Source organism: Bactrocera latifrons, unplaced genomic scaffold (assembly GCF_001853355.1).
Source record: "Bactrocera latifrons isolate USDA-ARS-PBARC rearing strain unplaced genomic scaffold, ASM185335v1 scaffold_5, whole genome shotgun sequence".
NCBI classification, from domain to species: domain Eukaryota; kingdom Metazoa; phylum Arthropoda; class Insecta; order Diptera; family Tephritidae; genus Bactrocera; species Bactrocera latifrons.
In genome coordinates, this window is record NW_017537156.1 from 696,432 (window position 1) to 724,246 (window position 27,815).

The following is a 27,815-nucleotide window of genomic DNA, read 5'->3' on the forward strand; positions in this document are numbered from 1 at the left end:
ATTTTTTGGGTTTTTTCCGTTTCGGTGTACAGAAAAGATGGTTTTCAAACTCGTGAGCACGCCACGTATATCTGACCGTGTGGAAAAACCTAGCACTTGCAAACTTGGCAAACCAAGTTGTGTCCTATTGATCGTCACCTCAAATGCAATTCTCAGTGGAAGCGGAATACGTTCAAACTGAAATGGCAAATCATTAGAACTCAAAATAATTCGTAGAAGCAAGCATTCTACCTCCTTGTATTCGATAGCTGCGTCACGATCAGTCGGATTCCATTACACAGTTTCGGTGCATGAAGATTACGAAGCATAATAACGACAGACCCAACTTTGAGACGCAAATGATGCGGTGGCATACCAAGCCTCTGCAAGGAATTTAGAAATTCCACTGGATAATTCACGGCAAGACGATCGATTGATTTGTATGAGCGAAAGTCTCCCGGAATTTGACTTTGAATCTTCCAGTCTAAATCAACAACATCGGTATTTTTGGCAGCTAAGATTGCACGTGCACTTAAGGAATCGTAGTTACGATAATTTGGCCAATGTTCCTATAAACATTCGTGATGAGTTCATCTTTCGTAAATTGATAAACGGCAAATGGAATTGATATCAAACCACCGGAAGTGACCCATTTCCAGTTTTTAGCGAAGACGATGTAAAATGTCTTTGGCAGTTTTATTTTTGTGCGCTGGCTTACTTCTCCAAAACTTGCACACACCATACCATTCACAGTTCACAATGACTTAAATGAAGTTGAACCGCGAACATTAATCGAAGGTAGAAACCATCGTCATTTTACGGGTGGATTGTATAAATTCGTCCTAAGGAATTAGTTGAGAACACACCTGGATATCAATCTACTGGTTTGTCTTCCTTTCTGCGTAATTATTTCTTCGACGATGCATTCCATGTATGTCGAGATATTTCCGAATAGAGCAATGTTCTCGCAAACAGATCACAGGCGAAAGTTGAAAAAAAAAACTCGTAAATGTTAATTTTGTTGTAGGCGGTATTTTCATTGGCTGTACTGTATTCTCTGAGTTGAAATATACTCTTTGGCCATTCYCCAAATTAACTGCGAGACGCACAACGGTCGGAAAACGTTCATGAATGGCAAAAGTAAATAGCCTACAAAGCACTTTATTGCAGTTCACGAATCGGCCATTTGCTGATATCATCTCATTCAAGACCAATAACCGCCATATTGCTTCCGTTAGTGACGTGCTTACGAACGTATTTTATCGATTACAGCTAACTGCAATACTCAACATTAATATGAGTTTTGAATGTGAATTAGTGGGGAATTTAGTACGATCCAAGAGTTGTCAACATCGATATTTATTCTTCTAAATTAAATGCTGAATGTTCTGCCATTGTTGTCTGGTGAGCGACGTCGATAGAGTGGATATGCATCCTTTCCATGGATAGTGTTTCGTGCATTTATTGTCAGCCATACAAACCGAAAAGGGATTGTAAAGTTCGAAAGATCCATGAATCATATTGGTTTTCATCACTTCGAATAATACTCGATCTTTCTCTGCATCAGGAATTGCCGCAGAAATGATTTCTCTTTTGCCACTCAACGGAGTGCATCTAGCATCCAAAAGCACCATCAAACATCGTAACTATCGTTTGAAAAGCTGTGCTATGACATCGCGACGTTCGATTGTTGATTGACCCCGATCCATTCCGCACGTATGTCATCGCCTCCTGGGAGTGCTTCTTGCTTTGCCTTGCCATGCCTTGGGCTGCCATACGTTGCTCGTAAAAACAAAAAACGCCAACCGATACTAGGGCGACCTCTTCGTGACTTCGTAACAAATTTCAATCTGCAATTGATCACTTTGCGTGAAACACACAAATGTATGTAAAGTTTAATTAGCCGGAATAAAAAAGCAAGCGACCGAAATTGAGCAATTCAAATAATTCACATATCAAAATATTGAAAAACAAAACAAACAAAAATTAAAAAAAAATGTGTATGGAAAAGAGTTACTTTTTGGAACTATACAATTTTCGGACTTTTCCTCATGAAAAGTATAAGGTATTTTTATTTTTAAACCTTTCCCGATCCACAACAAATAGCCTCTGAAAATTTTAACAAGATTGGTGCAGCCGTTCTTTTAGCGTTACTAACAAACAAACATAAGGTCGTTTGTATGGGAAAAAGAAAAGGGCTGTTAGGGGTTTCCCGGAAATTATTCGAAAGCGTTATGAGCGTACATAGATTTTGGCGATTCATTTTTATTTATCAACAAGTAAGGTAGGGCTAAGTTCGGGCGTCTCCGAACATTTTATACTCTCGCATGATAAAGTGATAATCGAGATTTCATGCGTGGTTGTGAACCGATTTCACCCATATTTGGTACATGTCATCAGGGTGTTAAGAAACTATTATATACCGAATTTCATTGAAATCGATCGAGTACTTCCTGAGATATGGTTTTTGGTCCATATCAATTTCCCATTTTCAATTTTTTAAAAAGCCTGGATGCAGCTTCCTTCTGACATTTCTTAAGTACAATTTAGTGTTTCTGACGTTTTTTCTTAGTCGGTTATTTTCAACATAACCTTTGTATGGGAGGTGGGCGTGGTTATTATCCGAATTCTTCCATTTTTGAACTGTATATGGAAATGCCTAAAGGAAACGACTCTGTACAGTTTGGTTGACATAGCTATAGTAGTTTTCGAGATATGTACAAAAAAGTTAGTGGGGGGCGGGGCCCCGCCCACTTTTCCAAAAAAATTACGTCCAAATATGCCCCTCCCTAATGCGATTCTTTGTGCCAAATTTCATTTTAATATCTCTATTTATGGCTTAGTTATGACACTTTATAGGTTTTCGGTTTCCGCCATTTTGTGATCGTGGCAGTGGGCCGATTTTGCCCATCTTCGAACTTAACCTTCTTATGGAGCCAAGAAATACGTGTACCAAGTTTCATCATGATATCTCAATTTTTACTCAAGTTACAGCTTGCACGGACGGACGGACAGACGGACGGACAGACAGACATTAGGATTTCAACTCTACTCGTCACCCTGATCACTTTGGTATATATAACCCTATATCTGACTCTGTTAGTTTTAGGAATTACAAACAACCGTTATGTGAACAAAACTATAATACTCTCTTTAGCAACTTTGTTGCGAGAGTATAAAAATCAGCCGAAATCATCATTGAAACGCATAGAAATGGAATTGAATATGTTTTGGAACATCGATTTATCGCATTTTGACCGAACATTTGGGCTTGCGGAAGGTGTGTGCACGGTTTGTCCGCAAAAACTTACTGACTTTTCCTGGAACATTACATTAGTATGTGGTATTGGCAAAAATAGATAAATTCGGGTCGGTGCTACCCCCCTTCCATATGCTTCATATATAATGATTTTCAGTTCTCCAACAAACCTGATGGATATGTATGGATAAACTATATATAATATATATGTATATATGCTAGGATTCCTATTCTCTGGTTGACGTTTTATATCTTAAGCTATTTCCTTGCCTTTGAGCCCTGTATTTTGCAAGAGTATATAATATTTGGTTGCACCCAAACTTAGCCCTTCCTCGCTTCAATACGGGTACAGTTACTTTTTAAGCTTTCATTACACTTTTTCCTGTCTTCCCACATAAAATCTCAACTACGTACTCTTTAAGTATTAAATTTTGCATTATTTAATAAATGTTTACCTAAACACTTGACTGCTTAGCAAATTCAAGAAAGCAAGCTAAATGAATGGGGTGACAAAAATGCATTTAATTAAGCGTATAGTGTTTTGCTTACGTCAAAAGTGTCAATACCAAACAAAAACAACAAAATAGCAAAGCTCAAAATGTCATAGTTATGGACGTATGGTTACACTCTTGCCAGTATGCCAGCCATCAAGCTTTTAATTTCATTGCTTGTCACTGTGCTTTTGCTCCAAATCTAATTCTAATTGTGTAGTACACAGCCATATGTATGTGTAGGTAAGCGCTGCTAGATCTCATAACGCAGAGCGGCACAAACAATGCTGAGACAGCTGCCGCACCACAAATCGATAATTAATATTCAATAATTTTAAATCTCGAATCTAAAATCTGCCGTTGCCAAAGAAAAGGCAGAGCGCACATTTCTAGTGCTAAGCACACATACACGCATATCCATGCATACATGCCAACATGTGTATTGGTGTATATGAGTACACTTAAGCGTTCAAACAATGCCACCACACACTCGGTAATAGTGACGTACTCATTTGCATTAAGTTGACTGATTTACTAAAGCGAACATGCGGGTTTATTTTATAGGCATGCACACATCAATACATACGTACAAGTGCATATAAATGTGTGTGTGTGTGTGGCATATTTTTGTAATTATGTGCCTAAGATGTCAGCCTGCAGCGGCAACACATCCGCTTGCCGTTCGATTCGTCGCTGGTGCAAATCTCTTTGGCATGTGTTGCTGCTGTTGGCTACAGCGTGTTCCTAGTGTTGTTGTGGTTGTTGCTGTTGCACTTGCAGCAAACACTGCAGTCTATAATATTTTGCTGTCTTAGCACAATCGCCGCGCTGTTGTCAACCATTGCTTTGTTTAGGTTAAGTGTTGTAGCAGAACCTAATTTTTGTTTTTGGTTTGAATATGCTGGTGCATTGTTGTTGTAATTGTGATTTTTATTAATCAATAATGTAATAAAGCCAACAACCAACTAAAATGCACACTGTGAACGATAGGAATGAGATATAGGCATATAACTTTGATATCGCTGGGAATTTTTTTACATTCAAAGAGTTTCCTAAAGAGTGCTATCGCTAGTGAAAATAAAGAAAACTACTTCTCTCCCATTATGGGGTGCGAATTTCGTATTCAGCATGTCCATATTTTTTACACATTTATTTGGTAAGTCCTTTGGTTCGGATAACCGATTACACCGCTGATCCACCCAGTTGCTGATCCCATTTAAATTGTCATGAGTGCAAATCGCTTTGCTTATCGGTTCATATGTTAACTGTATTTCGAAAATTCCATGTAGACTCGACTTGCTTAGTCTTTATCGGTGTATTAGTTTCCTCTTGATATGTTATTCTCTATGGCCAGAATTGAAAAAAAAAAAAAAAATGAAACCAAAATTTATTTTCTATTACCTAGACAACTTTTCAGCACTCATATTTCATTTTTAAATGCCTTTCGAAATGAATCGAAATTTATAAACAGATGAGAGACAACGCTCTTAAAAATATATATAAAGACCTTAAACTATTTTTTATCCATCCTTTCCCTTTTGGTTATCTCTACTTCTTTTCATTTTTGTTCAAAAATCTCTTCAGAAAGCTTTCAGTTGAATTTAACCCAGAATTTTCCCTGAATCTGATTTTCAATGCATCAGTCGGAGCTTATCGCCTTTGGTCTGAAGATAAATACCACTGTTCCAATTTATATCGGTTGAAATTCAACTGTAGAGCAAATAGTTTTTATAAATATTTTATTTATTGTTTTGCTTTAATGTTTTCATTAGAGTTGTTTTCATACGTGACGGGTTCGAAACATAGCGGGAAAAGTGAAAGGATTTTTCGCTTTCGCTTTTTAGCTCGCCGTTAGCTGCTTGAGTCAAATGTAAAAGAATCAAGAGATTTCAACACTGAATATCAGTTATCCCAGGCAGGTTTTTAACCGGTCGTGCAACATGAGGTCGAACATTGTCTTGATGGAAAGTTACTGCCTCGTGCCTAGTCACAAATTCCGAAAATTTTTCGGCAATCGCTTACTTCAGTTTGATGAGTTGTTGTCATTAGCTGATTTGGTTACAGACTGCTTGATTGACTCACAACGATTCTGCGAGCTCTTCTTATGTTTGGCTATAATTTTCATCGATAAATGAGATTCCGCCAGGCCCTCGCCTTCAAAATTGTTTGGCCGCCAAAGCGTTATTCGTTTCCAAGCCAGAATCATTCGCCGTAAATGTTTAATATTTTGGATATATTACTCTATAAATGGTTTATCAACAGCACGGTTAAATATCGACGATCCGTTCTGTGTCTTTCATTTGTTTTGACTATTCTTATATGTTAGGAAAAATTTATTTCAATATATCTCAGATTTTCCCTTTAACTTCGTTTAATTCGATTTCTGAGAAACTTTTAAGTGATTTTTCTTACCTTAGGGCTTCTTTTATTAAGGAGTTACGCGATTTTTAGGGTTTCAAAATATCGATTTCGCCATATAAAATTCTACAACACCTGTAGAATATTGTCTTAAAGATGATTCGAGTATTAGTTTCGGAGATACAGCCTTGAGAACTTGTGCGCTCGAGGCTAGCTGGGCAAATGCGCCGTTTTTAAGCGATACTGTGTTTTTGAAATCATTAAGCAAGATTCTTCGCGAGATTTTACACAGATATTTGAGATACAATTCTTAAAAACTTGGACGATGGATTTTTTTCAATTACAACTATTTGAAAAAGCAACAAAATGTCACGAAATTTTCACTACAAATTTCAAAAAACAGTCAAAAATCTAAATTTTCTGTTTTTTTTTTTTAAATTTAAGTATATCTTTGCTAATATTTTATATTTTTAACAATAAATATTATAATAAAGTACTTCATTTTGTAAATCAGAAAAAAGTGCTTGAAGAATGCTGTTTTTTCTCCCTTAAACAATAACACGCATTTCTATTACAAGTTTCTTTGTGCATGCTCTTGGCTTTATATAAAAAAAGAAAACAAATAGGAGTAGTGTCTAACATCACAGTCGAAAAATGACTGTAGACTAGTGCAATCCACTTACACAATCTACAACAAATCAAGCGATTATGATTGTAGACCTAATACATATACATATAGTAGATTCAATAAAGATTTAATAAGGACGTAATCGCAAGAAAATCTGTCAGAATAATTTCTTCGAAAAGTTGCTTGCATTTACTGTGTAGAGTCAATGTGTTTTAACGTGAATACCTGTCTATGAAAGACTAAACTCCACGGTGCTTTCTATTGCTASAAGCACGTAGATCAATACAATGCGTTGATCAGCGCCCCAAAGCATAAATTAATTTTGCATTTACTCCTTGGTTCCAATTGGTTCGGGTGGATAGGGACACCTTAGTCACCTTGGTCGGGTACGAGGCCCATCTAAAACCCTTGCCGTACTTTGGGTCGGGCACCCGGCCGCAGTGCGACTCCACATTGGACAAAATGCCCTTCCTGCATTTAGATATAAACCACAGCCACCACGAATCTCCCCAAAGGGCCAAACCCAATGAGCAGATTGGAGTTACCTCCAAGGGCTTACTGCTCCCCGTGGTACCAGGTTATAATCTTTGGTCTGACTTTGTAACTATTTGCTACTTCCAGTTGAGTTCCCGTATAAACTCAATGACTGGTTGCATTTGTAGCTGTGACAAATGCCTTATATTTTGAGATATAAATATAAAGCTTAGAATTTGACTTCCAGCTGAATATTATAGCACTTATCTGACTTAGACCATGTTGACATCAAAACATGGTCTCTAAAGCCTGACATAGTGCATATGGCTTATAGTCGCCTCTTACGACAGGCATGCCTTGCCGCGGGTATATTCGGTTTCCCTTCGACCTGGAGGGGTCCCCCCTACCCGCAGGGGGAGCATTTACTGTAGAATACGATATTCTCTTATTAAGAATTTCAAAATGTTTCCTGATTTATTTTATGAATTTAATTTTGACTATAAAACAGCTGAACCCGCCTTCCCTCTTCATGAAAATAACTACGTCAGAAGCCATAACTTAAGAGTTGAAAGTACAAATTTACTTTGTTTAAATTGAATTTGTGAGGAAATCTTTGTTGCTGTACAACAATTGCGACTGATTGGTGAACTGGCGATTATCGCAAGCGAAGAGTACATGCTGCGGGCTGCATCAAGCGTGCTTAAAGTTTGACTACCAGCATGATTTCATAAATTCATAGTAACTGTAATGTAGCAATTAAACGGTTGAATCATTTGCGAAATGCCGCACATTGGCCAACAACGTTTAACCAGATTATGTCAAGGCCAATAAGGATGACTGTCCTTTGACCGATTGATTAGAACTTTTTGCTTCGCTGATAAGTGAAGTATTAAGAAGACATTGACAGTAGCATGTAGTGTGTAGACGTGTAGTCGTATATAGATGGTCAGTGTGGATTCCTCTGTTGTCAAAATATATACCTAACTTTGCGAGGGTGTCGTTCATATTCGATATATTATTTGGCTACTTTATACATATCTAAGGCAAACACTGCATGTTGAGGTTTATAATTTGAGCGGCGTAAATTGCGTGTCTATCTTCATTAGCACATCAACAAATTTTCTAGGTTTCTAGACTCTAAATATTTAAAATCTTAGGATACTAAAATAAATATTCTCGAATTACTTAAACAGCAAAATACAAGTATTTGAACTAGTATTGTAAGCGGTATATTTTTTGGCGCATGAATGAGAACCGTTTGTGAACAGTATTAGCATGATGTGCTTTAAAATTCAATTAAAATCAGTAAATTGTGTAATTTACTTTATTTAGAGACGATAGTTACCACTCCTTGGAACTTTTATCGGCCATCTTTATAAATATATAATCTTCTCAATTTTGCATCAAATGCAACGCGATTCGGGAAAATCTAGAACTCTAATAATTTATCATGTTATTTGTAATGTGGGCTTTAAGAACTCTACTTCCTTGAAAATCGTATTATTAGTACAAGAGAATATCAAAGCCTCCTAGGCTTTTGATCACTAAACATTTTGATTGATGTTTTGTGCCCGAAAGGTGTTTCTGGCATATTTCATTTTCCTCATTTGCCTTGTAAACTAACTAGAATGTGACTAAACAGAAAATAAACTGCCAAGTTCGTATTGACTCAAAAGAAGTCTCAAGGGGTTACATGAGCTTGCGGGTTTCAAAAAATCGAATCGATTTTTATTGTCTTATGAAATTCTAGTTGCAGAAATACAGCTTTTAGAACTTGTATGCTCGAGGCTAGCTAGGGTAAGCAGCTGTGTTTCAATGCGTTTTTCTCGACACAGATCTTTGAGCTACAATTCTTTGGACGTGGATGAAGAATTTTTTCCATTACAACTATTTGAAAAAAAATTAGTAAAATTTTATTTGTTTTTGTAAAAATGTCTGCCAAAAATCCAATTTTCAGTTCTTTTACTTCGTTCAAGTTCTGAGTTAAAGTTTAACTAAAGCACGATTTTTTTTCATTTTGATTATCTTTTATAGAGTTATAAAAGGTGTTTCTTACCCGAGTAAACTCCTTAAATGAAAGTGAATATAATTATTGGAAGTAAAAATTTATTTTTGAGCCATCATGTATGGTTAATATAACATTTTGCCGACATATAGTATATCCATTTTCTACGTAAATAATATGCATTTTTTTAATGATGGTACTATTTATAGAAAATCTTCAAATTATTTTCTCGGATCTCCATTTTGTTTTGCGGCTATGAGCTGTTGTTTAGTGGTATATGTATGTATGTATGTTCTTTTCTCAAAAATATTTTTAAAAATTGTTACTGGTACATATACATATATATTTTTTCAACGTTGGTTTCAAAGTGGTCAGTCATAGCTGGTTAATCGTAGCAGCAGATACTATTGGGTAGGCGTATATCCACTAAATGTGTTTTAATGGTGTGAACTCATACCATCTATGAACTTTCCAGGGCAGTAAACCGATGGATTTCTGGGCAATATTCAGTGACCTAAAGTTCGCCTCAAAATTGGTAGGATTTTCGTATTATGTTTTAAGGAGTATTTTAGCCTCCTGAACCGATTTTATAGCGATTTTGGGTAATTACAAAAATTTTTGGTATTTTTGCCATTCACTTTTATACCCTTATTACTGTAAGTCTGCGACGATGTTTGTAACACACTGCAGGAATCATCGCAGACCCTAGAAAAATTTAGCTATGAATTCATCAACGTCACGAGCTGAGCCGATTTAACCATGTCGCGAACTAGTTTCTCAGTTTTTGATATATCGATCTAAAATTTTGACCTCGTTCTTTTCTTCACAAACAGCTGCACATTTGTTAGAACCGCCGATATTGGATTACTATAGCATATAGCTGCCATATAAACTAAACCATCGGAATCTACTACTTGTTTGAGAAACATTTTCATTTGACGAGGCAATAAACTTCGAAGAAATGTTTCAGATCGGAAAAATATGGCACATGGTCATATAATCTGAACAATCGGAATATTGTGCTTTTAAGCCTTTTTTGTATATTGAAGGGTATTATAACTTCGGTGTAATCGAATTTAACGTCCGTTTTTGTTTTGTATGTGAGTGGTTTCGGTTTTATCGTGTTTCCTTCGCCAATAAGCTTATGAAAAGTGATGTTACGGTATTTTGCATTTGAAGTGACGATATACGAGTATAAATCACGCAGAGAAAATTAATTGATCGGATTAACTTTAAATGTGTATATATAGTATTATTATTATCGAAATATGGAAAAAATTAATGCGTAAGTGATTTTGGGCAATTAAAAAATTAACATTTTAATTTATTTAAATATTTGTTTTTAATTAAAATTCAAATCAATTTAAATTAATAAGTAGGTCTTTTTTCAATAACAATTTTTTAAGTTTTAAAAATATGTTTAAGGTGACATTTTTGAATTTTTGAGCTACTGACACCTAAAAATAATTCAATTTTTTCAAATTTCTACGTAAGAAAAATCGCTTTATCAAATTAAGGCCTATGGGTATTCGATGGCGGTGGTGTCTGAAAGGTCGCTTCAGAACGGCTCTAACTCAAAATACGGTAATTCTGTATTTTACTGTTAAGCCAATAATGTGCCGCAGTTCGTCGTGTAGAACACAAATTTTAAATTATTTTCAAATAATCTTTGTAACAGTTGCTGAACATAAATTCATGTTTCACACAAAGCTTTGGGAGCCGCTCTGAAAGCAAGGGCTTCAAGCATAAAATTTCTAGAGTATTTTCTGAATTACTTTATTGATTTTCATAGTTTAGCTTATAGTAATTACAAAACTGGGTAGTTGTAAATTTCCACTTAACTTTTGGTTAGAAAATAAAATTCCGGAAATTTTTCACCACCAAATTCGGGTTAAAATTTGAAATCAAACCAAGCTAGCATCTTTTTATAGCGGAACACTTGCATTTATCGGCGGCAATACTTAATTCTGTATATTGCACATTAAGCGTCTAATGACACACTCAGGAAGCCACCATTAAACACTATAATTTGCAGCAGTAAATTCGAGCGTGGATTAACGCTTCAAACATTCAAAGCGAAAAGCAAAAAAAAAAAAAATTCAATCAACTGAGTTGCAAGTCCAATTTATTGCATGGCAACTCATTTCCATTCGAACAAATACTCATTATTATTATTAACATTACGAGCGGGAACTCACCACCAAATCAAAAGCAATGGCCGTCTTAATATGAACATTTTTCACACACTTTCTGCAAGCCTCTTAAGTCGAATCACTTAAACTGGATTTCCACTATTGACTGGCTTTGATTTGAGTAGTTGATGTTGACGATTTTGAAAACCCGAAGCAGCAGCAGCAAAAAACAAGTGGAAGCAATAAGCGTATCGGCGCACAAAATCCGCTGCTGCAAACCCGCACACACACGCCGTTCCCTAGCCAGCCTGGCACCTGTCTCTTATACACATCTAGATGTGTATAAGAGACAGGCAGCAAAAAACAAGTGGAAGCAATAAGCGTATCGGCGCACAAAATCCGCTGCTGCAAACCCGCACACACACGCCGTTCCCTAGCCAGCCTGGCACAGTGCACTGACCGTCAAATCTAAGCGCACTTAATGCCTTAAAAGCCCAGCAACGCGCTTGCGACTATTTGGCCGCTTGCCGGAAATTTCGCGCGCCAAACCGAGAAATGCCGTAATGCCGATCCGATGCGCCAAAGCGAATTTGTATTTCGTGCGACTGCGACGTCTGCGAGCGACTTATTTCCACGCAAATGGCCGCAATGCAACTGGCTGAGCGACCGCCTGCTTGGCTATGCTGTGGCCACAATGGCAGTGGGTGCTAGGCGCATAAAAATTGACGGCTGACAACAACAACTACATGCATAGTGTTGGCATAGAAAAGAAATTGCGCGCAATGCCGAAGCGTGCTGCTTCGCCGTTGACGAAGTGCCGGCAGCGTGCAACGACTGAGCTGCAGAGCGTTGTGTTGCGAACGGAAGCGTTGTCGGTGTGTTGAGTTTGGACGCCATGCGGACTTGCTTGCGTTGTGAACGCATTTTGGCGCCTAAAAGCAGGCAACACTTCGGAGTTCCTACAGTTTCCGACGGCTCTCTTGTCTTTGCATTGTTGCTGCCTTCAAGTTAAGCTTACGTGTGCTTGTTTAATAGTTTTTTTTCTATTTGCTGCTACTTCTACGCTTGTTCTTCTTCTTCATCTCGTAGTCGTTGTTTGTTTTATTTGCGTAGTCGGCGATTTCTGGGTGACATGCGCACTCGGCAGTCACGTGTAGTTGGCGCTAACACTTATGCAAAATTTCTTATATTTGCTTATAAATGTGCATGTGTGTGTGTGTGTGTAATGCATGTAAATATGCGTTCACTTTTGTTTGGCTTGACAGCTGGCACTAGGAGGCATGTTGTTGCATGTGTGTGTGTGTGTGTGTGTGTGTGTGCCACACTATTTGCGTATGTGTTTGCGCTGCTATCGGATTGTAAATAGATGGCGGGCAAATTTCATTCATGATTTAATCGGCACAAGCACACATATATTTACATATTGACTACTCCGCACACATATGTATATACCTACATATGATCCCACACACACACAAATGCTAGTTGATTTCATGCAGTGCGGCTACTAAAGCGCCAGACAATAAGTAGATTGAATAATTTAATACACAGCCATTCCCAAACGCATACATACACACACTTCACATATACACATATTTACATACATACAAGCAGTGCAGCCTAAGTGCCAGTTGTAACGGTGTCAGCTGCTGTTCTTACCAACCAGTTAACAAGCACTCGCATATTGTTGCTACCTTTGTTGACATTGTTGTTGTTGTTTGTATACAAGTTTGTTTTGTTTGAGTTTCTTGTTCTGCCATTAAAGTGGTTATTTGCGCGTCTTCGTCGCCTTCTTCGTGTGTGCGCTTAGTTTTTGTTGCTTTTAAGTAGCTTTTGCTTTCAGCTATTATTGCTTGCCATGTTTTGTTGTTATAGCTGTTGTTGTCGTCGTCGTATTCACTAAATATTGCGCTTAGTATTTGCATAGCAAATTACTCATTTGTTGTTTGTTGTGAGCACATATATGACGCTCTGTCCGCAACGCTGAGCGCCACCGCACTGACCACTTTCCATATGAATATTTACACGCTGGTAATTAGCAAATTTGCGCAGCTACTGCATTAGCCCTCGCTTGTTAGCAATTTGGAAATGTGTACTTGCAAATCGATTGCTTTGTTTGAGTATTGCAATCGCTGTGAAAATGTTCACTTTAAGGCAAGTAAAGTTTGCAGGATTTACTTGAATTTCAATAGAAATCTTATATAGACATTAAAATGTCTACAAAAGTCATAGTAAAAGTAAAATTTTCAATTTTGTTGAAGTTAAGGAATTTTCCCAAATTTTCAAAAATGTTTCATAATTTGCTTTGCCTTTGTTTTTAATGAAAGATCGTAGTAGAATGAAACCCATTGGTAAGCGAAAGTTAAGGTTTGGTTAGGTTAGAGGGCTAATCTAGAGAGTTCGAACGCAGACTGCTATAAGGTGGCCTATGTATCTAGTGGTAGAAGACAAGTGGATAGCTTTCTTTCCAGGGTACTTTTATTTACTAACTCATCAGCTTTACAATTTCCTGCGATTCTATTGTGACCTGGAAGTCATAGCAGTCTTATCACAAAGATCCTTGATGCTATTGATAGCGAGGTTATAGTCTTGACAGCGTTAATCCGGATTAACAGCGCACTTAATCAGTTCCAAATATGTATGTGACAGACGGCAGCTATGCGTGTTTGAAATTCTCGTAAACAGCTAATTGTTATTATACTCTCGCAACAAAGTTGCTAAAGAGAGTATTATAGTTTTGTTCACATAACGGTTGTTTGCAAGTCCTAAAACTAAAAGAGTCAGATATAGGGTTATATATACCAAAGTGATCAGGGTGACGAGTAGAGTTGAAATCCTAATGTCTGTCTGTCCGTCCGTCCGTCTGTCCGTCTGTCCGTCCGTCCGTGCAAGCTGTAACTTGAGTAAAAATTGAGATATCATGATGAAACTTGGTACACGTATTTCTTGGCTCCATAAGAAGGTTAAGTTCGAAGATGGGCAAAATCTGCCCACTGCCACGCCCACAAAATGGCGGAAACCGAAACCTATAAAGTGTCATAACTAAGCCATAAATAAATTTGGCACAAAGGATCGCATTACGGAGGGGCATATCTGGACGTAATTTTTTTGGAAAGTGGGCGTGGCTCCGCCCCCTACTAACTTTTTTGTACATATCTCGAAAACTACTATAGCTATGTCAACCAAACTGTACAGAGTCGTTTCTTTTAGGCATTTCCATATACAGTTCAAAAACAGAAGAAATCGGATAATAACCACGCCCACCTCCCATACAAAGGTTATGTTGAAAATCACTAAAAGTGCGTTAACCGACTAACAAAAAAACGTCAGAAACACTAAGTTTTACGGAAGAAATGTTAGAAGGAAGCTGCATCCAGGCTTTTTTAAATTGAGAATAGGCGTGGCCTCGCCCACTTATGAACCAAAAACCATATCTCAAGAAGTACTCCACCGACTTCAATGAAATTCGGTATATAATATTTTCCTAACACCCTGATGACATGTTCCAAATATGGGTGAAATCGGTTCACAACCACGCCTGAAATCTCGATTATCACTTAATCATGCGAGAGTATAAAATGTTCGATGACACCCGAACTTAGCCCTTCCTTACTTGTTTTGATAATATGTTCTATGAAAATGCATAGAAGAAAAACATTGCGGTTGTTAGTCGGGTAATTTTTACAAACCATTTTTTATTGCAAAAACATATCAATAGGTTAATTTTAAAACTGCGTCATAACATAAAGGTTTTTGTTTTATTATTGAAAATTTGAAAAAAAAACAGTGTTGCTTGTACTTCACAATATACAAAATCGGTAATTTTTAACAATGCTGCCAATGAACTCTCTAAAACTTTGTGGATTAAATGGGAGTTAACAGCGGAGTTATCTTCACTAACTCTTGAATTAACAGTGCGTTTATGGTTGTTCATTGAGTACCTAATAGCATTAGCAGACAGCAGATAAACCCTTTCAACTGTTAAAAATTTAGCCACATTCCCCACTTCCAGTTCTCGCCCTAAGATCGCTCGTAATTTAATTTTCCTTGCATGTTTTTTATTTCATCTTTCTTTTCTAATGGGTTTTACCCTACTAAGTATAAAATTCTCAAATTTCTAACAAGTTCATAGGCTGATAATTGAGCTTAACTTCCTATCTTCAGTGAACGCAAGTGTTCGTTAATGCATCTTCTACAGTAGCAGTTTAACTTCTATACTTAAGATTTTGGCACATTCCATTGTATAAGAGAACAAAATCTGTTTTAGATCCCGGTTTAACTATTTTTTTCTTAACGCTCTTCGGCAAGCATTGACTAGATTTTCCGAAAATAGGTTGGGTTAGCTTATGCCTGGACTAGATACCTATCCAGATCCAAGTCTGCGTTCTTCATCCAGTCCTCAGCTATGAAATTCCTTGCTCAAGCTACTTCACATTTGTGTGTTTTGTATCGCAATCTTATTTTAGAATGGAATGGTTCTGTTAACTTTTTTTGGAATTTTCGAAATTTTTTTAAATTAAGCTTGTTCAAGTTGAAAACCCCTTCCAGGTTTGACATTGGCTTTCTAAAGTTAGTTTTTAATATTTGATGGGTATGTTCTTCTGTTTTCTTACGTTTTCCCTACACCGTTGAACCACTAACTTGGGCGAAGTAATAATTTCAATATAAGCAATGTCAAACTAAACTAAAAGCGAAGAAATTTATCAATAAATGCTGTCAATAAAGCAAATATTTTCCCAGCAGTTAAAGTTGACCTTCATGTTTGTTGAAGAAGCAAACACGAGTACCATGATTTGAGCGAACTTGCATTTTTACACCAACGTCGAAATTAAATGTCGCAATGCTTTGGTTAAGATCGCACGTCTCCAGCGCGCTACTGCAACTGATGGCGGACGATGCCATGGAAGACGTTACACTCCAACGCCGTCGCGACGCCATCGATCGGATAATTGCGACGGTGCAAGCGGAACGAGCTATACTGTCTATAGCCTACTTTGGCGCGATCACCGATATCGAACCGTATATAACGGCTGCCAACACGACACCCAAATTCGTGATGACCGAGGGCTGCAACGATCCGCTCAGCGGCGGAACAGCTGCCGATAAATTTAGCAGCAATATGTTTTTCATTGCCGTCGGTCAATTGCTGCGCAATCCCATGTGGCAGCGCATGAACAACGTGCTTGGTGATATACAGAGTCGTGTGCGAGGGCTCTTCGTAGTGCCGCGGCATATGACACGTCGCCAGATGCAACTCAGTCAGCTGGGCGAGCACTTTGAGTGGTGTTGGCGTAATGGCTTCATCAATGCAATGGTGCTGGTGGATGACGGCACACGAAATGACACCGAGCATCCCTTCACGGTTTATGGTTACGATCGTTTTCCCCATTTACAAGTACGCCCAATGTCGATGCATGCCGTGTGGTTTAGTGATAAACTGAAGAATTTCCAATGTAGCAGTATTCACACCACTTATCAGTATGATCCGCCGCGTGTTTTTCAAATACAAAGATCATGGGCGGAGAATGACGTGAAAACCGTCGGCTACGCGGCTGAAATGTTGCAAGCATTCGCCAGGGCTCACAATGCTACGCTGGACATCATAATGCTAAACAATTCGAGCCGTTATAATATTATGAGCGTCATTGATCAGTTGCGACGCGGCGTTTTGGACATTGCAATGAATCCATATTTCTATTACCCGGGTGTGCGTCTAAGCTATCCTGTACGCATGTTGCAGTTTGCTATTGTGGTGCGATCTAACGGTGAAATTGAACGTTTCTATTACTTTGTGCGTCCCTTTCAAACGCAGACTTGGATCTGCTTCCTGCTGGGTCTCTGCTATTTGAGTTTGGTGCGACGATTGTCGGAGCGCTTAAGCGCCTATTGGTACCCACATCTGCATCCCAGCTTCGGACGCGGTTGTCTTGAGATTTGGCGTCTGCTGCTCTTTCTGCCCATCAATATACCTAGCGAACGCAAGTGCTTTCATTGGCATGACGCCGCCACATTTTTGCTTACCGTTATACTGGGCTTCATTCTGACTAATCTCTATCAGGCTTCGCTCACCAGCTTTCTCGCCACATCCGTCTTTCGCCCGCAACTGAACACATTGATGTCGGTGCTCGAGCACAATGTCAGCGTGAACACCAACTACAATGAAATGGAATTCATACGCAACAGCAGCAGTTTGCCCCGAGATTTCGGTCGTCTGCTGATAGCGCGCGATCCGACCGATTTGCGTGACGAACTTTTCGCCTTGCGGCCACGCGCTTATACCGCCTGTGTAGATGTTGTGAACTTTGCTTTGGCCCAGCAGCAGCACATGGACCGAAAGCCACTGCACGAATGTGAGGAAAGAATAACCACGCTGCCGTTCGGATTTATGCTGCCGCCACGCTCACCTTATGAGCACATCGTGAATCGGTTCATTTTACGCGCGGAGGCGGCTGGTCTGACTGTTAGATGGCTACGCAGCGCAAATACTGACGGATTCCGTGCGGGTATCTTACGTATGCGTGTAAGAAATCTACCCCTGAAGCAACCCTTGAATTTGGAGTATTTTCAGTTCGCCTGGATTGTGTGGTCCGTGGGATTGTTGTGCGCTTTATGCGGATATGCTTTGGAAAACCTGCGATATTGGTTGCAGCGACAAAAGTCGATGATGGTGCGCTATTGTATGCGCGGTGCATTGAGGATTTTAGAAAAAGTTTGAACAGTAGTTTGCGTTCTTGAATATTAAACGTGTGTTGTTTTTGTTTTTCTAAGTAATTAAAATTGAATATCCTTCATTGCAAAGTATATAGGTTTTATATTTCCTTATTTGGTACCTCTAGTGTAGCAATATCGAAACTTACAATTTGATCGTAAAGTTTGACAACTTTCGACGTGGATTAACTCATCGAGTGTGCGTAGATGAATTTAGTAAAATTTTTCACTATGGTCGTATATCACTTTAAGACGGATTTCGTGAAGGTCGTCCATATCAGTTGTCTTTCCGAACACTCTTCGAAACATGTTTACAATATCGTCACAAGTCATGACGAGGTCTGAAAGTAAAGAGCAGCCGACTGTGTGGGTGTTTCAAGATTAGTCGAATCCAAAATGAATTGCTCGAGCATGAAACACTTCCAAGCAAATGTTTCCTACTTTTTTGGAACAACTGTGCATGTGGCAACAATACACTGGAACAACGCAGAACTGTAAATTCTGAGTGATATACAACCATTTGGTAAGTAGTTGTCTGCTAAGGAATCAGGAAACCAAACGCCGAAGACGCATCACTCTTCACCACGGTAATGCTACCTCTCACACATCGACTGAAGCACATTGATCCGTTGAGTCATCCACCGTATAGTCCTAACCTGAGACCGAATGACATCTTTTTATTTGCGTAAGCAAACAATGAACTAAGTGTTCAACGCTTTTCGACACTTGACGTTTTGGAGGTAACTCAATCAGAGTGGTGTTTCTACAGTTTGTTCAATGGCATGAAAAAGTGTATAGATTTCAATGGAGAATATTTTGAAAAGCAATGTGCAGATTTTCGACGATTAAAATTTGTGTTTGTTGTCGAAACTCAAAAAAAAAAAAAAAGCAATCAACAGAAGGGGTTTTAAAACTGTGTTGTTTTTATCAAATTTATGACTGCAAATGTAGCTTCTTACACCTTTTGATTTGTTTTGAATGTCGAAATTTTTCCGCGTATTTGGCGTATTTTACGATTCTAAGAATAAATATGAGTATCAAGTTAGATCATAATCGCGATTATTCGAATATTTTTTCGTTTAGTTAGATAATTATGGTGAGACACAGAGACAGCTCTTCCATGGGCATCTAAAAGTGATGGTAGAAATGTTTCAAGGTTGCTTGGATCGTTACATTATGGCAGATCCTAACAAATTATAGGGAAAGAACTCATAAGAGATATTTAATAAAGATATAAGATATGTTTTCGACATTCTGTTTACTTGGATGCTTTCTAATTTTTCAAACCTAAACTGATATCGTAAATATATGCATATATTATTTTGTTTCATGTTTCTTGAATGGAAAATAAAATTCTTCAATGGAAAATGAGAATAAAGAGTTTAAAACGAAGAGTTTAAATCTTATAAAATCAGTGATAGTTTTTTGAACTGTGTGTGCAAATGTATTCAAACCGATTTTGTGCCTAGGGCAACAAAGCCATTGTAGATCAGTGTTCTGATACAAGACAATGCTACAATATCCGAACAAACTCTTTAAATCGGTACAGAAGCATAATCTATATTTTCCTTTTCTTATATCGCTGCACAATGAATCCGAACTGATCAAAAAAGTCCTTTCATCAGTTTTAAGACTGGTTATTATTACCATGATTGTATGATTAATGAGACAATGTATACTTAAAACAAAGCAGAAAGAGTTTTTGGTACATGAAAACAACTAAAAAAACAACACGTACATCAACCCATTTATTTAAGTTATTACAATAATAATACAAAATTTCATCATTGCTACTTGTTGGATATTGGGTTTTAATCCTAACCCAGAGAAATATATTGTAAATAAATTGGGGAGCCTTCTTTGGTAGTCTTTCATCAGTCAACAAACCGTCACTTCTGTCCAAACGAAATTCAGACGTGATTTTGGCGAAAGTCCCCCGAGTAGATGGACCCTTATGAGGTTGGTAAACATGTTTGCCGAAACTGGAAGAATCGCAAGAAAACCGTAATTTAAAGAATTTTCGAGCTCAAGAAATAGTCGCTTCTTTTGCATCGAATTCAGGCAAAACCAAGAGTTTCGACTCGTAACTTGCAGACGGTCCTTACAGCGGATAATTTAAGATAGCTTAAACTTGTTTCCGTACGAACTTAAAAAAAGCCGGCAAAACCATTTAGATTCGCCTGGAGTTTTGTCAAAAAATTGTTGAAATGAAATCAATAACCAATGATGAGATCCATTTTGATCTAAACGGAAATGTAAACAAGCAAAATTGCCGTATATGGAGTGAAATAAATGCAGCAATAATTCATGAGACGGAACTTCACCCTTGTATTGTCGGGCCTTAGTTCTGTGAAAAAAACACTAACAGTAGCTGTCGATGGGCACTGTTATTTAAAGATGTTGATTGAGTTCTTTTTACCCAGAACTGAGCCGAAAACGCATTCCTTTCAGTAACGTATGATTCCAGCAAGTTGGAACAATATGCACACATATTATTATTATTGCGGAAATAACTGGAATATCAAGAAACTACACTTTCCCCTGTCACCAAAGATCACCTCTTTTGACTGTACCAGACTTTTAATTTAGGCAATACCAAATTCTACCCTTCAGGCCGCAATGTATAATTTTCAAATAAGGCATCGCGTATGTGTGGATGGGCATGGAGGGCATTAACGGCCCATAATTTTTAGAAATAATTAATTTTATGAAATAAAATAGAATTCGCTATACAATAAAAAAGTAATAACGGTTTATTTTTATAGAACGATTCCTGTAGTAAAAGTATTGTTTTCAATAGCCTTTTTTTGATAGATTCAAAAAGTCAACATCGCAGAAACATATGAATTTAAAGAAAAAATTATTTTGGGGAGAATTTATTGGTTGATATGAATCTATGCCGTGCCTGTGGAGAATGAAGAGTGCGAATATTAACCAATCCTTAATACAAACACGCTTTTTTAATTTTTTTTTTTCGTCTTCTTTTCAAGACAATAGCGATAATAATTACTGCACAAATTTTGTCTCCGTCCATAACGACCTTTTCCATATACAATATGTATGCATGACTATTGCACCAACATGCTGGTGCAGTGTATATTTCGAGCTTGTTGGCACCATCAGGTAAATGCCCCAGCTTGCTGGTGTATTGTGTTAGGAGCTTCAGTCGTTTGAAGCAGTCACATATTGTTTTGCAGTTCCCCGTCTAAAGACTTTACGTTCTGTAAAGAATAATTTTGTTGCGCTTCGCTCAACTTATGGTGAACTCAATTGGTCTCCTGAGTGTACAATGTATCACTTTATTCATTATAATTGTGTACCGAATAGACAGAACGCAGTGACGAATAATAGCAACCGTAGCTGAGAATGTACAAGCGGACCGTAGAGAGCCGATTCGGCAACGTTCCCAACAACTCGTACTGACCTATGGAATAACTTCAAAAATTTTGCGTCTAGATTGAAAGCAGACAAAATACGGCTTTTGCAAGAACTGAAGGTGCTCGACCTTCCCACGCGACTTCTTTTCGCTCTATGGGCTCTTGAAAAGTTCCAAAAAGTTCCAACGTTTTCGAACCAAATTTGGTTCTGCAATGAGTCCCCTTTCTAGCTCAGTGGGTATGTAAGCAAGCGAATCTGCCGCATTTCGGGCAATGAGCAACCTGAAGAGATTCAGAGGTGACATTTCATCCAGAAAAGCAACGATTTGGTATTTGCATATCGCGCTATAATAACTGATTGTTAAAAGCCTGTAATTTAAGCTCGTGATCAATGGATTTATTGAGAGAACATTTCGGTGGGCAGATAATTTCAAGTTTAGAGCCACCAACATCTTGTGATATCACGCTGTTAGACTTTTTCCTATAGATATATGTAAAGTCTAAAGTATATGCCGAAAATCTCGTAACGATTATGGCCATGGAGCAAAACATTACTTGTGTCATTCGCTAGTTACCAGTCGAAATGCTCGAACGAGCGATAGAAAACTGGACGGATGGACTATCTGAGACGTAGCCACGGCCAACATTTGAAAGAGATAATCATCAAAAAATTAATGACGAAGAATGCTCTTTCGAATGATAAAAACAATCCTCACTAAGAAATTTGCCAAATATATATACCAACCCCTAACAAAACTATTTAATTCATCTCTTATGCAAGGCTTATTTTCATCCATACGGAAAAAGTCATTTATAATTCCTTTGCATAAGAGTGGATTTAGGTCATCCATTGAAACCTATAGGGGAATAGCAAAGTTGTCTGCAATACCTAAACTTTTTGAAGCAATTATAATAGACGATATAACCTTCCAGATCTCTCCACTAGTTTCTTGTTCTCAGCACGGTTTTGGTAAGGTGAAATCTACAATAACTAATTTGCTTGAATTTGTATCACATGTATCAGCGGGTTTTAGGGAGAATAAGAACACTGGTATATACACAGATTTTAGTAAAGCTTTTGATAAAGTATCCCATTCTATTCTTCTGAATAAACTTGATCTTCTTGGTTTTCAACCAATATTTCTGAAATGGGTTGCTTCTTGTCTTAGTAATAGAATTCAACAAGTCATATTTAACGATACTCTTTCCGACATAATYAATGTTCCTTCAGGTGTTCCTCAAAGTAGCCATCTTGGTCCAATTCTGTTCTTGTTATTTATTAATGACTTATCATCTGTTGTTAAGTTTTCAAAAGTTTTATTGTATGCTGACGATGTAAAACTTTTTACAGACAGACTTAAACAATCTAGTTTCTTGGTGTGGTAGAAATGACATGCCATTGAATCTTAAAAAATGTAAAACGATGTGCTTTTCACGTAGATCTGTAGACCCTACTTCATACGYAATACAAAACTTTCGGTTGGAGCAAGTATGCAGTTTTGTTGATCTAGTGGTAACTATGGACCCCAAACTCAATTTTAATCTTCACACATCTTCCATGGTTTTTAAGGCCAAAGGTGGTCTTGGTTTTGTTAAACGTTGGTCTAAAGAATTTAGAGATCCGCTTACCACAAAAATTCTTTTTACATCTTTGGTGAGTAATATATTAGAGTATGCTTCCGTGGTATGGAACCCTTGTTATCAAGTTAATTCTGAGAAACTAGAGTCCGTTCAAAAACAATTTTTACTTTTTGCCTTAAATCATTTGCATTGGGATCCCAGTTTAAATCTTCCCCCTTACACTCATCAATGGGTCAGTCTCTCTTGTCTGATATTAATTTTAACATTCCCGCTTGCTCTACCAGGCAGTTTAGACCTTTACTTTTAAAATTTTCTTGAACAAATTTGGAGTTAAACGAACCATTCCGCCGTATATGTCACGATTTCAATTCTCATTCCAGCACATTTGATCTAACAGATTCACTCTTTACCATTAAAAAAAAACTATTTTATCTGCTCTTAACAAGTAACATTTAAAAATTATAAACTTTAATCTAATTCTCAGTTTTGGCTGTTGAAATTTTTGTTTCTGTAGCTGAGCAGCTTAAGATCGCAACGCTTAAAACTCCCTTGCCTTTTATGACTCGGCTAATTCCGCTCGTTCGCGGATTGCGCCCCTCACGTCGGTTGGGCGGGAGGAGGGTAAGCGTTGGGTATTATTATTAAAAAAGTAGGGAACCTCGAGATGGATCCCATCTGAATTTAAGTCTTTTTTCAGTGTTCGAAATGATGTTACTGTGTAAAAACTTAACACAATTTTTAGTAATTTTTTTTTTTTTTACTTCATCAGATTAGGACCAGCCATTTATATAAATCAGATTTTGTAATATTTTATTTATTCAAACCGAGTACTTTGTTTAGAAATACTCCAATCGCATACATTCAATGTTGAGATACATATATCTAGTGGCCATGGTGGGCATCTTTATGGTGTCCGGCTGTTTGTGGTTGGGCACCGTGGCTTGAGCTTTGTTGTTGTTTTAGGAGTGTTGGGCTGTTATGACCTAAAAGATGTGATACGTCACCCAAAGTGGTGCCTAAAATGGCCAGCAACAAAGCGAAGAAGATAAAGAACTGCAATTGAACAACAAATTAGTAAGCGATTATATGCCGTTAATCCGTAAATTAGAAATTAGACTAGAAAAAAGCCATAAACGTTCGAAGAGCGCGCACTCACTTTCATATCTGCTGAATACGACGAAGTCAACTATAAACTAAGTCGCAAGGTGGTGAAGCTAATCCTTTTATACACATGAATGCCGAAAATGTTTTTTTGTTCTATTTTTTAATTAATTGAGTTATATAGGTTCATATAAATAAAAATATATAACCAAATACGCACATTAAGCCAGACATTTGGGAAGACCGGTAGCTGTGGGTTAATAGTCGTCGGGTGATTGCTGTTTCGTATGCAAATAAGATGGACTTCCGCTGAGATAAACGTATCAAGTAGTACCAGCTTGTTGCTGAAATACAAGTTTCGAAGTTGTATTTTAATTTAATGCAGCAGCGATGCAAATGCTTCTGTTGTGATTTCACCCAAAATAAAAGCGATCGATAAACAGTGCCTTTTCACTTAATTAATATGTGAAATTTCAAGAATTGAACCAGATTTCATGGATTACTTGAAACCGGCACTGCTAAGTCAGACTTAAGGTTGCTTAGTAATAATTTCATTTTTAAAAACTCGTACTTGGTTCTCATGTGTCATAGCTGGTTTCGTAGTGAGTGGTGAAGCTTTTGGCGCCAATAAAATGAAATTTATATTCAATAAATTTCTTTTAGCAGAATAAATTTTGTTTACAATTGCAACCTATTCGATAACACTATTAAATTTTTTTGTCATAGGAAAACTCGTATCAAATTTCAAATGTACTAAGGCCACTAAAAAATAATAATAAATTTTGGGACGTCAATACATATGTATAAAGAGTGAACCATTTCGAGCTGCCATACTTTTTTAAAGAAAATAGCAAACACAGAAACTTCAATAAAACCATTAAAAATGTCTATTGGATAGAGGATCTCTACTTGTATTACCCTTTGTTTTCTTAAAAAGTGCAAACAAGTCCAGATTATAGTGCAGCATATGTATTTTTAGGTGCATATAACACCCCAAAAGTTTACATCGCATTATAATTTCTTTTATTAAATCTTTGTAATTTTCCGATCTTTAGGATTTCTAGAAAATTTTGAACAACTTTCGCAAAACTCTTCCAAGCGGGGTGTTTCTGATTACGCAGTGTTTCTTCAAAGCTCGTATCCTTCATCAGTTGCCGTATTTATGAATTTAAAAATATTGCCTCTTTCATTTTTGCAGCGCTGAGATTGGGGAACTTCTCTTTCAGTTATAAAAATTAATTTTGTAGCTTGGCACAGGCACTTTGGCACTATGTATACGTAGCATGCGTGTGTTAGCCGAAAACATTTTGGATACTGGGTGACGTGCTTGGACTTGGTTGCGATGCTTTTTGCTTGGATCATATAAAAATAACAATCGCTTTGGATCTTATGGCAGCTATATGCTGTAGTTGTTCGATTCCGACGAATAAATAGCTTCTTAGGGAGAATAGGACGTTTACAAAATTCTAAATCAATATCGAAACTAAGGGACTGGTTCGCGCACACACAGCTCGTCATGCTGATCAATTATGTATAAATTTTAGAGGGTCTTCGACAAACAAACTTCCTGGAGAACTTGATATACCGTGTGTAGGATATAAAAATACGTATAATGAAACATACATGAAATTAGAAATATGTACATAAAAAACAATCCACAAAATCTATGTGACGTTTCGCTGCTAGGCAGGTAGCTAGGTGCTGTTGAAGTATTGTGCTTAACGTTCTCTTAAGACAACCTCAGAATTTGAAAATTCTCATTTTATGTAGTTTCTGTAAAAATATATTTGCTTTTATTTATTTTCTCTAACAAATATGTTCGATTATACTAAAGCTGAGAGCTGTATTGCTACCGGAAGGTGATATTGTAAAAAAAAACAAAATAATAAAGTTGTCTACTCTCTTTTCTGACCATCTTATTAACAAGACAACCTGTTTTCCCTTCACCAGCTGACGTACCGCGTTAATAATAAGCAACAAAAAAAAAAAAAAAAAAAAAAAAAAAAAAAAAAAAAAAAAAAAAAAAAAAAAAAAAAAAAAAAAAAACGTTAACTTCGGCTTTATCGAACCATTTCTGTTAGTAACTATGTGTTGAGTTTGTATGGAAGGTATATGCTATAGTAATCCGATCTGAACAATTTTTTCGGAAATTATATTATTATCTTAAGCAGTAATCCATGTCAAATTTCGTGAATATACGCCGTCAAATGCGAAAGTTTTCCATACGAGCCACTGATTCTGATCGTTCGGTTTGTATGGCAGCTATATGCTATAGTGAGCTGATCTGAACAATTTCTTCGAAGATTACATTGTTGCTTTAGAAAACAATCTATACCAAATTTCGTGAAGATACATTGTCAAATGTGAAAGAGAACTGGAGGACTAGTTCGTTTATATACGGACAGACGGACATGGCTAAATCGACTTAGCTCAACATCCTGATCATTTATATATATACTTTATACTCCGGCGCTTCCTTCTGGGAGTTATAAACTTCGTAACAAACTTAATATACCCTGTTCAGGGTATAAACAAACGAACGCGAAGATGATACTGTTGCTAATTTTATTAAAAGACTTTGTAGGCTCGTTCTGCTCATGCACACATGCATACACATATTTTATTAATAAGTATAGCAGTGTGAATATTAATTCATTCTCGAAGTATACAGGCATTAATTGCCGGGTGTCTGCTAAATATTTTACAAATAAACTTTGGATATGAAAATAAAATGTCTGGCAATGTCCGATGGTATTTTTTTTTGTTTTGTTTTACTTGGATTATAAAAATCGGCCCAATATGTGAAATTATCTGCTCACCGTAGTGTTCTTTCAATAAATAGTCGGTTGTCACGTTCCCATCGGCATCATTTTCGAAGAAATATGCACCTATGATTCCACCATCCCACAAACCACACCAAATCGTTTTTTTTTTCTGAATAAAATGGCAGCTCATGCATTTTTTCAGGTTGCTCTTCGTCACAAATACGGCAATTTTGCTTGCTTACGTACCCACTAAACCAGAAATGGGCCTCATGGCTGAATAAAATTAGGCTCGAGAACGTCGGATCTTCTTAGAACTTTTCAAGAGGCCATGGCGTGAAGTGATGTTGCTTGAGCAAGTCGAGCGGCCGATTATTATCCCATAATTAAAGTTGGTTGTCAAGATGGGTGATGGTGTTATGAATAGTACGCTCTGTAGGCCTATTGTGTTGTCCATAAGTTAAGCGAAAAGCATTATTTACAGAAAACGAATTTTTGTAACAAAATTGAACGATTTGTAAAAGGGTCTATGCTATAAGTCTTCGAATGATGAAATGCCAAACAATACTGAAGAAAAATAATATGACAGGTTGCGTGATCTGTCAAAAACAGCCTATGGAAAAAAGTACCTCTACTTGGATCACCCGTCATTTTCTCAACAAGCTGAAACACCAGCAATATTTAGATATATACACAAAAAAAATTGCTTAATAGAGGAAAATTTATTTTCTATAATATTTGGCTTCTGGAAGTTTTTCCATTCCCCTTAATAGCGCTTCTCCATTAATGAAACGATTCGTCACTCACAGCAAATTTGCCGAAAAGAAATCCAGATAAGAGTTCAGCATATGTCTTTTTAAGGACATATGACACCCAAAGGTTTACGTAACATTATAAGTTCATTTATTCAATTTATTATTTAGAGTAAAATAACAATCACAAACGACTGAACCACATTAT

At 37.2% G+C, this 27,815-nt stretch overlaps 1 protein-coding gene across 1 annotated transcript in view; it reads right to left on the reverse strand.

The window, feature by feature from the left end:
* LOC108973643 (gamma-aminobutyric acid receptor subunit alpha-6) overlaps positions 1-8,560 on the reverse strand; it is a 35,134-nt gene extending 26,574 nt beyond the window's left edge. The window contains exon 1 of the mRNA XM_018941034.1: positions 8,535-8,560. Within this exon, the coding sequence (XP_018796579.1) occupies positions 8,535-8,560 (26 nt within the window). The remainder of the gene's footprint in view (positions 1-8,534) is intronic.
* Between the last annotated feature and the right edge of the window lie 19,255 nt (positions 8,561-27,815).